Genomic DNA, 15,793 nt, shown 5'->3' with positions numbered 1-15,793 from the left:
CAAACAACTTGTTATTACACAAAAATACATAATATAAATATATTATAACAAGTTGCGTTTGGCTGTAAAAATAAATATTATTGAATTGTGAAAGCACAATAATTGAAAGCACACGATGGACTACAATAATGCATTGCCGATTATGTAGCAATATTGTTCAACAATATGGTATCAATACTTACCAATATAACTTAAAAGCACTGGAAGGAAAATGAGACCATGCGCTGCTCCAAAAAGCACAATACCAAGATACATGCGGAAGTAGAACACTTGAAATATCTGAGACTTTGCAAATCCCAGAACAAGAATGCCTCCAAATTTTGTCAGGGTGATTCCAGAGAAGATCTGTAAACAGTACACAAAGCAACATATAAAACAGACAACATTCTTTTGAAGAAACCACTCCTCTTACAAAATGCTTATATGAACAGGCTGCAAACATGATAATTTCCATTTATATTGCTAAAGAATTTAAAAAAAATTACAAAGTCAATAATAGTCCACCTTGCTGATACTTGTAAAGGGGTAATATTCAGTACAATGTCATAAAGGTTTCCTTACATAGAAATAATTTCAATCCTGGGTTTTATTAAAGATCAACAATTAAAAGATATTACTTGTCTATTTCAAATTTAAAAAGAACTGGTAAAGGGGGGGGGGGGGGGGGAAATTGAAGCTTCAGTAAATTTGACATACAGATATGAAATGGTGTTCCACATTTTACACCTAACGTTGTACCCATTTATTCCACAGTATTCTGTCAGAAAACTGCATTCTCAATCTGTGATATTCTACCTCTAGTGCTATTCACAGAAGCGTCCTGAAATTTCATACAGTAGTAAATATGAAAAATATGCAAAATAATTTATGTGTACAATAGAATGGCAAACACATGAAAACCAGCTTTCGACCAACACATCCATTACTGATAATGATCATGTGGAATTTTGCAACTAACTTTTCTCTAAACATGAAAATTACAAATATTTAAAGGCTCTCCAGATAACTGTCACTTCTCAGACACTGAAAATGAAGTGAATAATGAATACCACCTTGTATCTGAAGCACTTGAAGGGAAACAAAGCAATTATGAATTCTTTACAAAATTCTCTGGCAAACGCTCAAAATGTGACAAAGTTTATGTAACATTAGTTTTCTGATTTACACCATGCCTAATAATGTTCACTGCATAAACTGGCCAAATATTATCATTTCCTATGCACATAATTTTCCAGTTGTGGTTGATAAACTTACTGATAATTCTAGCTTCAAAGTGAAGATAAAGCGTATATGCTAGAGCTCTTGTATGCAGCCAACTTACCGAACTACCCATTCTTGTTAATGCATCTGCAGCTCTTTGCACTCTTGTTTCTTTTACTGATACAGCAAAAGTATGTACAAGATGACTACAGAACTCGACAGAAATACCAATAGCCTGCAAAATACAAAGAAGTTAATGTCTCTTTAGTCTTAACAATCCCCTTGAACCAATCTAAACCTCTAAAAATATGCCAACATTTGATTCATTTCTGCCTTCAATAGGGTAATGATGATGGTGGCAGCATGGCCTTTGAAACTTTGGTAAACTTCTACTAAACTACATGGTGTTACAACCCAGAAGACAGCCATCTAATTTTGATCTAATAATTTACTTTCCTAAATTTCTCACAGAACTTTCAATGTATTTGTTACAGATTTTACTACTTTTTAAAATAACCATTAAATATTCTTTTCCTACAAAATTCCTTCACAAGTTCAATGTACTTACTTTTTCTACATGAAACTTTCAAACTGTCTCTATCTTTTAAATGTTATTACCCCAGGAAAATACATGAGCATTCTTATTGGAGATATCCATTCAAAATCCTTCACAATATGAGACCACATAGAAATGTGAGGAAATTTAGATTTCTGACAATCAGATAATTTTTGATATCATTTCACTGTTACCTAAACAAATGAACTTACTTCTATTTAAAGTATTTTGGAGGATAAATTACAGATCGATCCAAACACTGTTCTACATTTACTAAACAAGGAAATATATAAATGCAGTCAACCAAGACAGGAATAGAAATACAGGGAATAGGCAAGTCACGGGGAAATTATGAGCACCATACACAACAGAAATCCAGTTACTCAAGAAATATTAAACAAAACACTATGTTTAATTTGGTGCATTATAAGCCATGTTAATGATAATGGTATTTGAATCAGAATTCCATATTGAATATGACCCTAATTCTTGAAGTTTATGATACAGACTGGTCATCCAGTTTGTAGTCTAGTCAGAATACTGTGATATTCTGGCTCTCACAAACTTCCACAGGGCATAAAAATTCATTGGATAACCTATTAATGAATAAAAATAAGTATGAATACCAATTAACAAATATTTCAAAGTACTTACAACATGAACAAAAACTAGAAAACTCAAAGAGAGAACCCAAACACACTTTTAAGAAACCTAGTCTACCTGTATGACTCCAAAGAAATATACACACCATTACAAGGTTGACAAGAGAGACAGCATTTAGCGTAATATGCCACCAGTACATGAGGCCTCCAATATTCACAACAATCATCGTGATGGTAATAATCACCACAATGGATGAAAAGACATCCAGGCCCATCAATAAGAATGTCACTACAAATATAGCTGCTAACGAAACTCCAAGGCTGAACAAGGTGTCAGGCCATGTTGTTAAGTACTGTTCATAAAAGACATAGAAGACACTGCAACAGAAATGTGCACAAACATGTTACAGAATTTCAGAGTATGCCACATTTTATTACATATTATTTTGTCATACTTTATTATGCTCGCTGTTCTTAAAATAAAATGCAGTTGTCATAATCATGGATTCACATATACCTTAAAGCAAATAATTGCTTGAACACAGCCTAGTTTATCTTCCTGTACTAACTGGATTTTAGGCTTGTATAGTCTGTTCCATTAACTCCCATCCAAAAATTGCTTTCTCTATCTCTTTTGTGGTAACCTGTATTTATTTTTCAATGAGCACATAGTACAGTTCTAAATATGCTAATCTATTTCTCTGCAACCTTTCTACATGTTATTAAAGTTTTAAAAAGTTTACTTCATCTCACCTGTATGGGAACACTTCAATGGTAGTACTGTAACCCAAGGCCTTCAAATGCGAGTTTATGGAGTCTGTAACATTTGCTGAGATTGTGCGAGCTGATTTCAGTGATTTGTAGTAATCCTTTGATGTTTTGAGGATTGTATGATATGCCATGAAGTAGTTTGCACCAACTTGTGCAAGGCCATGTTCATCCACTTTATATCTAACACCCTAAAAAATAATTCATCACCAATATCAAAATTAAATCACCTGAAGACATGAGTAGAGCTAACTCCAAAGATAGTGTCTCCTCTTTCTCCTTTTTACCTGCTGAGGAAAGCAAAATCCAGCTTTTGGATCACTGCAATGTTTAATTTTATAGTTTAGATGATAAGACAATCCAAAAGAACAATTTCACAGAAATATCCCTTGCTTAAGACTCATTCACAAACCTAACATTTAATGACAACAGAATCTTAAAATATTTATATATTTCATACACTGACATCATAACACATTTCTCTAGATCAACTAGCAAGTTGACAGATTTGTACTTTATTCAATTCAATTAAGTATTGCTAGTCTACTGTACAAACAGCCAGAAGGCCGATTACAGATACAGCACAAGATTAGAGCACAATCTTAATAAATATAGAAAGGTAACAAGAAAGAGTAAAGTAAAAGGAAGTAAAGTTGTCCTGCTTTATGAATTGTAGGCACTTGGGGGGAGAGCAGTATAGCTCCTACTCATTCTTAACCTTGGCACTAGACAGGGGCGAGTGGTCAGTGCCACACCCTGGCCACACTTTAAACCCAGGACCCATTAGATAGAAGGCTGGGTGGGCCCCAGAGCCAGTCTGGATGCAGAGGCTAGAAGAAAAATCATCTGCCCTTGTTAGGGATTGAACCCAGGTTTTGCCATCCATAGTCAGTCACTATACTGACTGAGCTACATCAGCTCCAAGGTAACAACAAAGACATTATCAAAAAATTATGAGTGTAGAGGATGTTAATACACAAAGGCAAATTGCTACTGCATACATTAATAGGTTTGTAATAATAATTCATATAAATGAAGTCAATTAGATTAAAATGAGAAGAAATTATGCTAAAGAAGGTACTAAAACAGAGAAATTCTATAGTAGCACAGTCAATGGTGAGTAGATGAGAGAAATGGGAAAAAATACATAAAAATTTGTAACAAATGTAATTAATATCTAACATACGGATAATAACACAGTTATTATAGAATGCGATTAAGGTAAATAATTTTTGTAAAAAATATATCAAAGTCCTTGCAGACAACATTAGCAGCTGGTGTGCATCTAGCAGGAGGACACTTTTTAATTGAAGAGCTGGAAGTGAACACTGAAGACAAATATAACACAAGTTAATGTAAGACCAGTACCAAAAGTCGCCTAAGATGCAACTACACAGACATAATGAAATGGTATGACTTAAAATTTCTAAACATCACAAATAATGATATAACACATACCTGTCCATAAGCTGCATGTCCAGCTTTAGCACAATTTTCATCTGGATTATCTTGCAAAAAGAATGGGACAAACTTTTCAAAATCAACTGGAATCGGACGATTGGTTTTGTTATCAATATGAACAACACAGTCTGAGCAGCCTGAATCTAAAACAAAAAAGAAAAACACAATTTCCTTAAAATAAAGTTTTCCATAATTTACTTGTAGCTACTTTAATAACTACCATAGAATTTATCATACCTTTCTCCATGCTAATTTTCTTTTCCCAACTTTCTAGCCATTTGCTTACTTCCATGTACTTCCATCTAAACTTTGGACACTTCAGCAAAAATCTGTAGATAATTATAACTGGATCTGCTACTCTGCTATTGTTCCCTTAGCCTTACCTTCAATGTTTTGGACACTCTTGAGCTTCTACTGGGTCTACCTCTATCTGGGCCTCTCTCAGATTAGATTTCTCCAAACCTACTTGTGGGTACCACAGTATATCAAAATATCATACTTACGGATATTATGTGGGCAGAAGGAATTGTTCTGTGTAAAGAACTTGCAACATCCAGAATTAGGAGCTGACCAGTCCATATAGTCATCAATCCATGAAGCTGCAGCTCTAGCAATGTATGTTCTGTAATATGAAAATAAAAAATGGAAACCAAGACATGCAGTCACCAACAAATGCTTTAGATATTCAAATATGACTACACTAATCTAGAGAAAGAAATTACCTTTTAGGATTCTTAGAGGCCAAATACACCTGTGTACTGAGAGAATCAAGATTGCAGTACTGCCCTCCACATACCAAGTTCTGTACTTCTGGTTCTGAATAATTCAAACCACCTTTGACAACAAAGTACATTGGTGGCCCAATGGATAAATAACGGCTCATATTCTGAAACAGATATTATGAAACATTACACTGAAACAAGTCCAAGAATTATATTGATACAGCATACAATCTAATAATACAGAGTAAATAATTGACCAATGTGTGATGAAGGCTTCCACATAATTGCAAAGCTGAAAATGTGTGCAGCTTTACTGTACCCCTTATACTTCTGCATTATGAGGAGTCTGAGCAAGACGCTATCATTAATGTGACACAAACACAAAGTAGGCTGAAGAGATGGATGAAAATAACTCGCTTAACTGTATTTTTTTTTTTGGTAGGGGGAGATATACTACAGAAATACTAGGACACATGCAGAAAATTATATATCATCCACTATGTTCACACTTCCAACACGGTATAATCAGCAATGAAAATAATATCCATTTCTGAGGTAGGATAACCCATAAGACAAATTCTGCCTGCCATTCCTAACAACAAAAGATTCACAAGAATGACTGCCAAGAGATGACACAACATGAGCTCTGAACTAAACCTGATGCTGATACCTGTTACTTTCCGTGTTACAAATTTTTAAGCTTTGCATAGAGAAAAATCTGCACCTAGATCTGTCTGGATGTAACACCCAGGGCAAGTCAAGTCTACGTCTTAACCTGGTAGATACAGATCGCATATGATCAATGTGACAACCACATTTTCTCTTTAAGGTAAGAATGTTACATGGACTATTACCTTGAAGTATTTAAGAACATATGAATCTTCAGACATTGAGAGTTCTTGGTCCAAACCAACTTCAATGTCAGGAATTACAGCAATACTTGTGCATAACCAACCAAAAAATACAACCATCACAGCAGCTCTGACCACCGACTTCATCAGCAGAGGAACATAAAGAAGTTTGAAGAGCTTGTACAGAATTCCCTCAGAGTTGGAATCTACTTCAGACTTAGGGCCATGTAGGAAACAACACACATCCAACCTATTTTCCTGTAAAAATTATTTGCAAAGGTTAATACCAATTAACTAGCCTCAAAGTCACGAGACCATACATGTCAACTGTGTAATAAATTCAAACTGTTACCTTCATATTTAAAACAAACGCAACATTTATGCTCATTAAAACATGCTGAATAATAATATATGGGCAACTGAATCTGAGAACAATGACTTACATAATTAACTAGATGGCTTACCGAACCCGAAGGTTCATCACCGAATTAACCAAAGCCCTCCACCGGACCCTGTCCTGGGCCAACAAAATCCAGTTTCCTTCAACTCCTATCTCCCATAGATCCCGCCTGAGATTATCCTCCCATCTACGTCTAGGTCTCCCCAGCGGTCTCTTCCCTTCAGGTTTCCCAACCAGTACTCGGTGCACACCTCTTGTCCCATCCATGCGCGCTACATGCCCAGCCCATCTCATTCTTCTCGACTTAATCACCCTGACAATACTGGAGGAGGAGTACAGATTTTTAAGCTCATCATTATGCAGTTTTCTCCACGCCCCATCGTCTTCCCTCTTAGGCCCAAATATCCTCCTCAACACCCTGTTCTCAAACACCTGCAATCTGTGTTCCTCCCTCTGAGCGAGAGACCATGTTTCGCACCCATACAAAACAACAGGCAATGACTTACACATGTACCCAAAATAAGAAGACAGTGAATTTGAGGCAACCCCATGAAACGGGAAATTTAACATAAACAATAAAAAATAGAAGCAAAACAAAAATATATATATATATATATATATATATATATATATACTCATGATATATTTTGCACAGCTTCATATTATTGATTAATTCTGCAGAATTCAATAGCATCACATTAAAATTAGCACTGTCTTCATGACAGAAGATGTTTCAACATGTATCTTGTTAAAAAACGTTAATGTTCATAATTTAAATGCTGATAATGCTTTTATAAACAAGTAACTATGGACCATAAATATGAATGCAGGCACAATCTCTTAAGCAACATACTTCAAATAAAATAATATAAAAAAGCATCTGATTTAAACACAACATTAGAGACTTACTGCTTGTCGTATGGTGTCGAGAGCTAACAAACTGACAAAGCAGGTGATTTGGAGTAAAAAGTCAATCAGCAGGGCCATTCCTGCATACAAAGCAAATGCACGGACTGCAGGCATGTCTGATAAAGCACCTGGAAAAAATTACATCAAGATTAAGAACCTCTCTACAAAAAGGACCTTCATAACAAAGAAAATGGCTAGATGCTATATATACAGTGGCATACGCTATGTACTAGAATATCTCTGTACCTTGCACACAATTTGGTGGCTTAGTGCTTGTTATACTTCTAACAAATTTTTTTTCCTTTCTTTTAGTCCTGAACTTTTATTACAGTCATCTCTGTGCCTGCACAATTTAGAATTTATTTAGTCTTTGTTATTAAACAGTACTTTTCTTAAAATTTAAAATCATAGGTCATTTCTCCACTTCAAGTAATATAATACTGCACAGAGGAGAAAGAAAGATAAAAACCATCGCCTTTCAAATTAAGTGACAGTATATTACCTAGAAAAAAACAACATGACTCTGACAAGCTTGTTAGAAGCATGGATGGCCCAACTTGGGCAACAACACGGCCTATATGTGACACGTGGCTCTCATTTGGATGGCGTGGTTCTCTCTGGTGTGTCTGCACTAGAATGAAGATATTGTCCACTCCCACAGCAAGCGCCAAGAATGGAATTACCTGAAATTATTTCACTAAATTCAGTGAGAAATGTCAGATACTTAAGAAATTGCTATAATCATTGAAAATTACTCACAAAGGAGGAGAAGGCTGCAAAAACACATACAAATAAAGATGACTATTCTTTCTACAAACAGTAAAAATAGTATGGAAATTGTATCCTGATCTGATATAATATAAATGTTCAACAAATTCAGAATATACTTCATATGCTTCTGCAGATCAACACTTACCTCAATGATGATGAGTGTTGCTGGAACACCAATAAAACCAAACAACCCAACTGAACACACTACGGAAGCAAGTACAATCAACACTCCTCCTAACCCAAGCGTCACTTTGCTGTCAATCTGTAACAGAGGAACATTTAACCTCAATACTGTGAAGCTCAGACTTTATCTTGAAGTTTTCTGTCCAGTAAAATATATTAAAAATATTATAGTTATCAGTCTATGACACTCCTTCCTCTAAAAACACCTCCTAAAATTACTCCACCATTTACATCAAAGGTTTGTGATGTAAATACATTAAACTTCCATTGTGTGATAAGTCAGAAGAGTAGTTTTTTCCAGTCTCAGCACACAGTGAGAAGAGTTGGCAATCAACTGACAAAAACTCATAAAGCACATATTAATATTTATGTAAATTTCCATTGTTAAATAAATAAATATAAATCCCCAGAGTGCTATACATTTCTATACAAACACACCTGTTTCCAAGTGACTGGTGCTATTCCCTACAGAAGTGTGAACACACAATCTTCTGTATCCCATGAATTCACAGCTAAGACCGATGAATTAATGAAGGAACAATCTTCCATCTGTCAGAGAATTATAGGAACTTCTGGTGGCCCAGTAACACTTCTCTATCTTATATGGAAGGACATACATCGGAAAAACAGGCTTGTAAGTTCAAAATGGTAAACATGGCAGACATACATAATAACTTTGCACATATAGCATAAAATAAGTGAAAAAGATGTCTACAAGCCTTTCATGCTCTATTGTCCACCAGCCCTGCCAGTGGTCAAATATCAATAAACCAACTTTATCTGTATCAATAAAACCTTCCAGAAAATATAGTTTTACCATTCTACAGGTGTCTTACCAGCAGCCGACTGCAAGTGCGAATTTGTCCAAGTGCAATTGCAATGTATGCAAACATAATGATGTAGCTGACTAGAATGGTGCTGACATCTGAATGAGACTCACGATCCAGCTCATCTTCAATTGAGCGCTCAGATGTAAAGGCAACTTCTATATCTGGATGTGGCTGTGCGGTGTAATTCTTCATGAATTCAATAAACCTTGCATAAAGAAATTTAGTAAATCTTAAGTTGGATTCATAAATTAAAGTATAGGCATCCTTCATCTGACATTATTATTTTCCCCCATCTCCCCAGATAATAAACAAGTTCACTCCCACTCACCATGCTGCTGGCTTACCTCTCAGGTCAACCATCAATAGCAGCACAATGTTTTGCCTCATTAAAATAAGGAAATTAATAGTCAATTAACCATCATTCAAGGAATCACAAAAGTTAGATGCATGCACCATGTAGCAACAGAAGCTAAAACTGTGCATTCAAAAGAGACATCTTTTGTCTTCTCATGGCATGTTCCTTTTGTTGCTACCCGATCAAGGTTAGATATGATTCTGAACATGTTAAACTTTAGTGACAAATGAAGTGTGTGTTGTACCTGCAAATTTAATATCCTCATATATACAGCATAGAGACATAAAAATGAATATGGACATTTTAATAGATAAGTATGTTTTGGAAAAAATGTTGACTCTAAAGTTTCCACTCTTGTCAATATACCAACAGAAGAGTACTTACTTCTGCTCCCACTCAAGAGCCGGTCCCAATTTGGTCTTGTTGTGATAGTTATTAACAAGAAATGTAAGGATCACTGCTGTTGCTCTCTCATATCTTGGTTCACCTTCTAATATTTCTCCAGCATCCAAAAAGCCACCTAGAGCTATGGCTGGATCTACAGGGCCTCCATACTCAGCTAGGCATTCAGGATTGTAATAATTTCTGAAATAACACAAAACATATCAGAAGTTTATTATTACATAAAAATTTTAAAAACTCTTAGCAAGTGTTTCATACTACCATGACATTCCTTTTATTTTCATTCATATTTACAACTAAAAGGTGAAAAGTGCATCTATGCCATGTGTGTACATCCATCTACATGTAAAAACTTGAGAACCATTAAATTGATTCCCATTAAATGATAATAGGAGGTCTCACTGAAATTTGTCAGCATATTAACCTTCAGTTAAGATCGGACAACACTTTACATGCATTTTTATTCTCAAACAGCATGCAAACACTATTGGATAGGTGGCTCAGGGAGACTCAAGAGCTGCCCTACACATAATAATATAGAGATAAATCTAATAGGCACTACTGGATTCAATCATCAAGTGTCCTGTCCTAAACTTGTCCCATTACAGAGTTATCAAACAACTGTAGGAGAGATCAGACACTGAACGCTGGATGCGGAAAATCAACACAACTGACAAACACTATAGAACAGACATTAATACACCATTCATAGAAAAACTACAAATTTCAAAAGTAACTGAATTTTTACATTATAAAATAAACTGGAAATAACATGCCAAATGAGTAAACATTACAAAACATCATGCACTATAAATAAGAAACTTGCAAGACTATGGGAAAAAAACATAATTCACATACCAAAAAACTAGAGGGGGGGAGAAAAAATTATGATGATAATGATGGTACTAGAATTTGGCCACAATATAAAAAAATAAATGCTGTATGCTGGAAAAACATTGTATTGGGGATCAATACACATTCCTGTTTGATGAAGTAAAAATATCTAAAACATATGAAACAGACAATTTATTGGATATTTACTGTGTGCATTTCACAAAATGATCCAAGTAGTTCACAACAAAACCCTCTGGATCTGTGTCAGTTTCATTAAAAGTATCTTCACTATCCTGGAAGTAGCCCCAGACACTCTGCACCACACACTGTTCAACATGGGGTGGTCCAGTGAATTGTGATGTCAAGGGTGCAAAGCAAATTTTCTCCAAACCATTGCCCTCTTCTTTACCAATCTGCATCAACATCAAAATATCAATCAATATCTCACAGATTAATATACTAATAACCAGTAACTTAAGGTTTTGTCAGTTCAGCATTCAAATTCATGGTCCCTTAGAAAACATCACGGAGATTTCACCATAGATATATGGTACCAAATGCCAAACAAAATGCAAACACTTACACAGTCAAATGAAACATTAAACTACAAATTCAAATAATATAAAAATTAACTAACCTTTTCTATTTCTTTCTGAAGAGACAGAACTGTCATTAGGAAAGTCTCATTGAAAGCAGGTCCAAAAACTATGGGTCCATTTGATGTATTGTGAACAATCTGCAAATTCAAAAATTAAAGCCAAACATTTATTATATTTCTATTAGTTTAAATACTACATTTCTTTGTACATTTCATAAATCAATTTTACAAATTTCACCACTGGGTTAACTTTTACAAATTTCATGCAATAACAATGTAAAATAGGAAAAATGTGGAAGATAAAAATCCATCTTAAATAGCAAACTTTACACTACAATTGATGAAAACAATAATAAGAAATGTACATAAACTTACAGACTTATATCCTGATGCTTGAATGATAACTTGTTCAGTACGATAGAAAGGTTCAAAATGGCTATCAAAATATTCTCGTTCAACTCTTGATCTGCTATGGGGTGAAGCCCACAGTTCTACTGGGTTTGTGGTTACTTTTATGTATTTGATGCCATGTCCCATGCCAGTAACAACACAGAGTCCCACAAACAAAACAAGCCAAGGATGACGAGCACAACCTGAAAAGAAAAGTAATTAAATAAGACTACACTTAAACTGCGCTAATTCTTGCAATAATGTGATGAGGTCAACTGTTGCACCTTCAACCAATCTTGTCACAGTTGCACAACAATTATCCCATTCAGGAAAGATGCTTACCCCCATAGGAAAAGAGTGACAAGCCAAATATGGATGGGCCCATAAGGTCTTCCTTGCTCACACTAGAGGATAGCATGTAAAAATTAAAATGCGAGTAAAATGGAAATTCTTTAAAAGCGTTTCCTGCTCGCATGGCTTACTCATCACCCTAATGATGGAGGCAGCAAGGACTTCTGAAAAATCGGTAAACTTCTACCAGACTACACAGCACAACCACCCGGGAGACAGCCGTATTCGGACTCACCGCCATGAAAACTTGAAATCCTACATGAAAATTCTTTTCTGAATCCTTTGTAGCTTAGACACACTCTAATAAACATTATTCCCTGTCAAATTATATGAAACAGATATATATTTGCAGAAGTGAAACAAAATGTTGCCAAATCTGGTGAAACTAAACAGACACACAAATGATGTATTTGCTGAATCTAAATATCCTACATCCAGCAGTTTGTGGCTACATAAAAGACCAGAAAGAATGGGTGTACAATGTATCTTATAATTACAAGTTCATGTGAAATTGATATAACACAGTCTTACTAATTTCCAAAATACCTCACAGTATGTACGACAGTATTCTGAAACAAAAATCATTTCCTTCACCTACCAAAACAAATTCACTTCCATTCTATGAAGGAGATACAGGCACCAATTTCACTCACAGCCCATTAGCAACAATAAGACTAACAGCAATTGCAGATGTTCAGTTATGTCAAAACAATTTCAGAATAAGTATACATAAACAGAATGAAAATGTCACCTATTTATTGCAGTACATTATGTACTTATCAATGAGCAAATTATTGAGGTGGATTTTGAGACAATTTTGGTTCAGAGGGTCTCAAAACTTGTTAATTTCTCATTTCTAAAATGTTTTGTACTAAATGATATAAAGTGTCCACACAATTTGTTGTGGACCAAATGTCAATTACCCTCCAGCTCACCTGTGCCCCACCACTGAAAGAATTCTTCCAACAAAGCATCTGTTCCAGCACCTAATTTTTCCAGAAAAGATGGTGAACCATGGTCCACACGTTTTGTTGATTCTTCTTCTTCAGCACTCATCACACCTTGTAAAAAGACAATGAAATGATTATTAAAATGCAGAACTTTCTAACAAACTATATCATAAATTAACTGTACTCATCTAAATTAAATGAAAGACTGTGCTTCCTCTTATAACTCTTAATTTCATAACTGCTCTGCAGTAGAGGTGAACTGTTCTGTGGAGTTCCTTAACATCTGGGTAGTTCCACATCAAACAGTTAATCAATTTCTTAATATGGTATACACGCCAACATTTGGCTCTTTCTTGAGAAGTTGTTTGTTGCTCAGGTGATCAAGACATTCTGTACACTTCATGGCACCAAAGTATTGAGTACAGAACAGCCCACTACCGAATGCTTATTCTCAGCCAAATGAATCAAGTCCATACCTATTTCTTTATGATCCCTTCAGGTTTTCTGAAGCGTGACAACTGAGCTACCCCACTTAGTGCCAAGTTCAAGATTGAGTAGGAATTATACCTCTTCTACCCTCATGTGCCTTCATGGCATGTAGTATAACATTTTTACATTACTTTACTTTATGAGAAAGACAAAAAGTTGACAGTGGAACCACGGTTCCGGAGAATCTGACGTAAATACGTCTCTGTAACGTAATGTAATGAAATGTAATACTTCTTATATAAGAAAAGTACTTTTGATATTCTAAAACGTTTTTACCAGCACAAAATTATCTAGTCTACGACGCACTTCTTCTACAAGCAATTCACAGCTCACCTCTTTCTGCAATAACGAATAATGTAACACAACAATGCCGAGTAAACAGATGACACAACAATTACTTTCTTATCTATTATAAAAATTTGTGATTCCTCGTTGTCGTCAAAAAATGACGTCATCAACAATGTAAACTTTCGTTTATACTCGGCATTGTGTTCCACAACAATGCCGAGTACAACACAACAATCTATCATCTTCTACTATAAAAATTTGTGATTCCCCGTTGTCGTCAACCAATTTGTCGTCAAAGAATGACGTCATCAACAATGTCAACTATAAACTAACTCGGCATTGTTGTGGAACACAACAATGCCGAAGGAGGGGTTGGTCAAGTGTTTTAACCCTCCATTCGGGGGGTTTAATTTAGTTTCTTACACAAGATTTTAAAACGCAACCAACCCCCCAACCCCCCGAAGGGGTTGGTTGCTTTTTAAAAACTTGACCAGCCCCTCCGAGGAGCTCCGAAAGGAGCGTTCTGCCCTAGTGTAACAAAATGCATGCAGGAGTTCATATAAAAGCTGACCATTGTTGTCAGTCCATATTTACACATTATTGATATGAATCTTACACAACTTCGTTACGCTTTTTTGCCGAATGACTCTTCCGCATAGACATACTTACGTCAAAAAATTGTAGCTGTTTTTAAAGACAAAGGCATAAAGAGTAAAATATAGAATTTACATCTAAAATAAATATAGCACAGATTCTAACCAAAAAGAATCTAAACTTCTGAGTGTACATTGTATGAGCAAAAGAGAAGTAATTTAGCATATCTCTACCTCTGTGCACAAAACACAAGTCACAAAAATTATGTTTTTCATCACCCAACTTAAACTTTAAAAGAACAGTTAACCTACATATTCAAAAGATTTTTTTGTGTAAATCAATACCCTATCATCTGATCATTAATCTTTATTACATTAAATATAAGTAGTCTCTTTCACATGCAAAATAATTTCCTCATATACCCAGAGACTATAATGCATATGCAGAACAATGATAGTTTGGCAGTTTTATGGCAGCCAGGCTTGCTCATTTCTGAAGTCAATTTTTCTTTCAGCAACAAACTATGCAAATCAAGAGAAAAATATGTGGTGGGCACAAATGTAACTTGGTGAGCAGCATCAATGAAACTTGCTTCAACAGACATTTACATACATAACATGCCAATATATTTCACATCAAATAAATGACAATTATGAAGCCGAAAACTTCTTGAAGGTTAACCCTACAGCACATTCAATAAATAACTAATTTACTTTCATGCATACTTTAAAAAATACAAGGAACTGTAACAAATGAACAAATCTAGCCTGCATAAAACAAGAAGCAAATATATTAAATAAATAATTAAAATACTGCAGTAAAATATAAAGTAGTAGTTCTGTGAAGCACTACCAACAAGCAGCATAATGCATAAAAAGACAATTCAGTAGCTTAAGCCACATAAATATACATGAATTAGCCAACTAATAAATAACAGCTAAAGATTTCATGAGCACGATATAACAGGCAAACTGCTCAGAATATCAAAATCATGTATGGAAATCCACATTAATTTAATATTAGATATCCAAACAGAGGAGGATACAATTCAAGAATGTACAAATATATTTTATGTCTCCATGATATAATTCATTACATTTTCAACTACGTAAGTCTGTGAATAAATTTCCAGGACCACTGTGAACTACATAACAGATTAGCAAGCAACAAAAGCATAAAACACAATGAAGAGGTCATGAAACTTAATAGCAATTTATGATAGTTCAATGGATGGAAGCTAATATTTTATACCACTGATCTACTGTCCATCACTGGTGCTAAAATAAATC

At 35.0% G+C, this 15,793-nt stretch overlaps 1 protein-coding gene across 5 annotated transcripts in view; it reads right to left on the bottom strand.

Moving 5' to 3' along the window:
• Npc1a (Niemann-Pick type C-1a) overlaps positions 1 to 15,793 on the bottom strand; it is a 38,521-nt gene that overhangs the window by 7,511 nt on the left and 15,217 nt on the right. For all 5 annotated transcript variants that reach the window (XM_022064658.2, XM_022064666.2, XM_022064674.2 and 2 more), the window contains 17 exons: positions 13,119 to 13,244; positions 11,818 to 12,035; positions 11,482 to 11,580; positions 11,052 to 11,257; positions 9,993 to 10,193; positions 9,260 to 9,458; positions 8,386 to 8,502; positions 7,972 to 8,152; positions 7,470 to 7,597; positions 6,164 to 6,418; positions 5,310 to 5,473; positions 5,091 to 5,209; positions 4,585 to 4,730; positions 3,112 to 3,317; positions 2,505 to 2,736; positions 1,322 to 1,435; positions 183 to 345 (listed from right to left, as the gene is read on the bottom strand). In XM_022064658.2, coding sequence (XP_021920350.1) covers positions 183 to 345; positions 1,322 to 1,435; positions 2,505 to 2,736; positions 3,112 to 3,317; positions 4,585 to 4,730; positions 5,091 to 5,209; positions 5,310 to 5,473; positions 6,164 to 6,418; positions 7,470 to 7,597; positions 7,972 to 8,152; positions 8,386 to 8,502; positions 9,260 to 9,458; positions 9,993 to 10,193; positions 11,052 to 11,257; positions 11,482 to 11,580; positions 11,818 to 12,035; positions 13,119 to 13,244 — 2,874 coding nt within the window. The remainder of the gene's footprint in view (positions 1 to 182; positions 346 to 1,321; positions 1,436 to 2,504; positions 2,737 to 3,111; positions 3,318 to 4,584; positions 4,731 to 5,090; positions 5,210 to 5,309; positions 5,474 to 6,163; positions 6,419 to 7,469; positions 7,598 to 7,971; positions 8,153 to 8,385; positions 8,503 to 9,259; positions 9,459 to 9,992; positions 10,194 to 11,051; positions 11,258 to 11,481; positions 11,581 to 11,817; positions 12,036 to 13,118; positions 13,245 to 15,793) is intronic.

This window comes from Zootermopsis nevadensis, unplaced genomic scaffold, assembly GCF_977971745.1.
Source record: "Zootermopsis nevadensis isolate Lab colony 2312 unplaced genomic scaffold, Znev_1.0 Znev_ptg000030l, whole genome shotgun sequence".
Lineage (NCBI taxonomy): Eukaryota > Metazoa > Arthropoda > Insecta > Blattodea > Termopsidae > Zootermopsis > Zootermopsis nevadensis.
The sequence above is the reverse complement of the archived record's forward strand: the minus strand, read 5'-3'. Positions and strand labels throughout refer to the sequence as shown.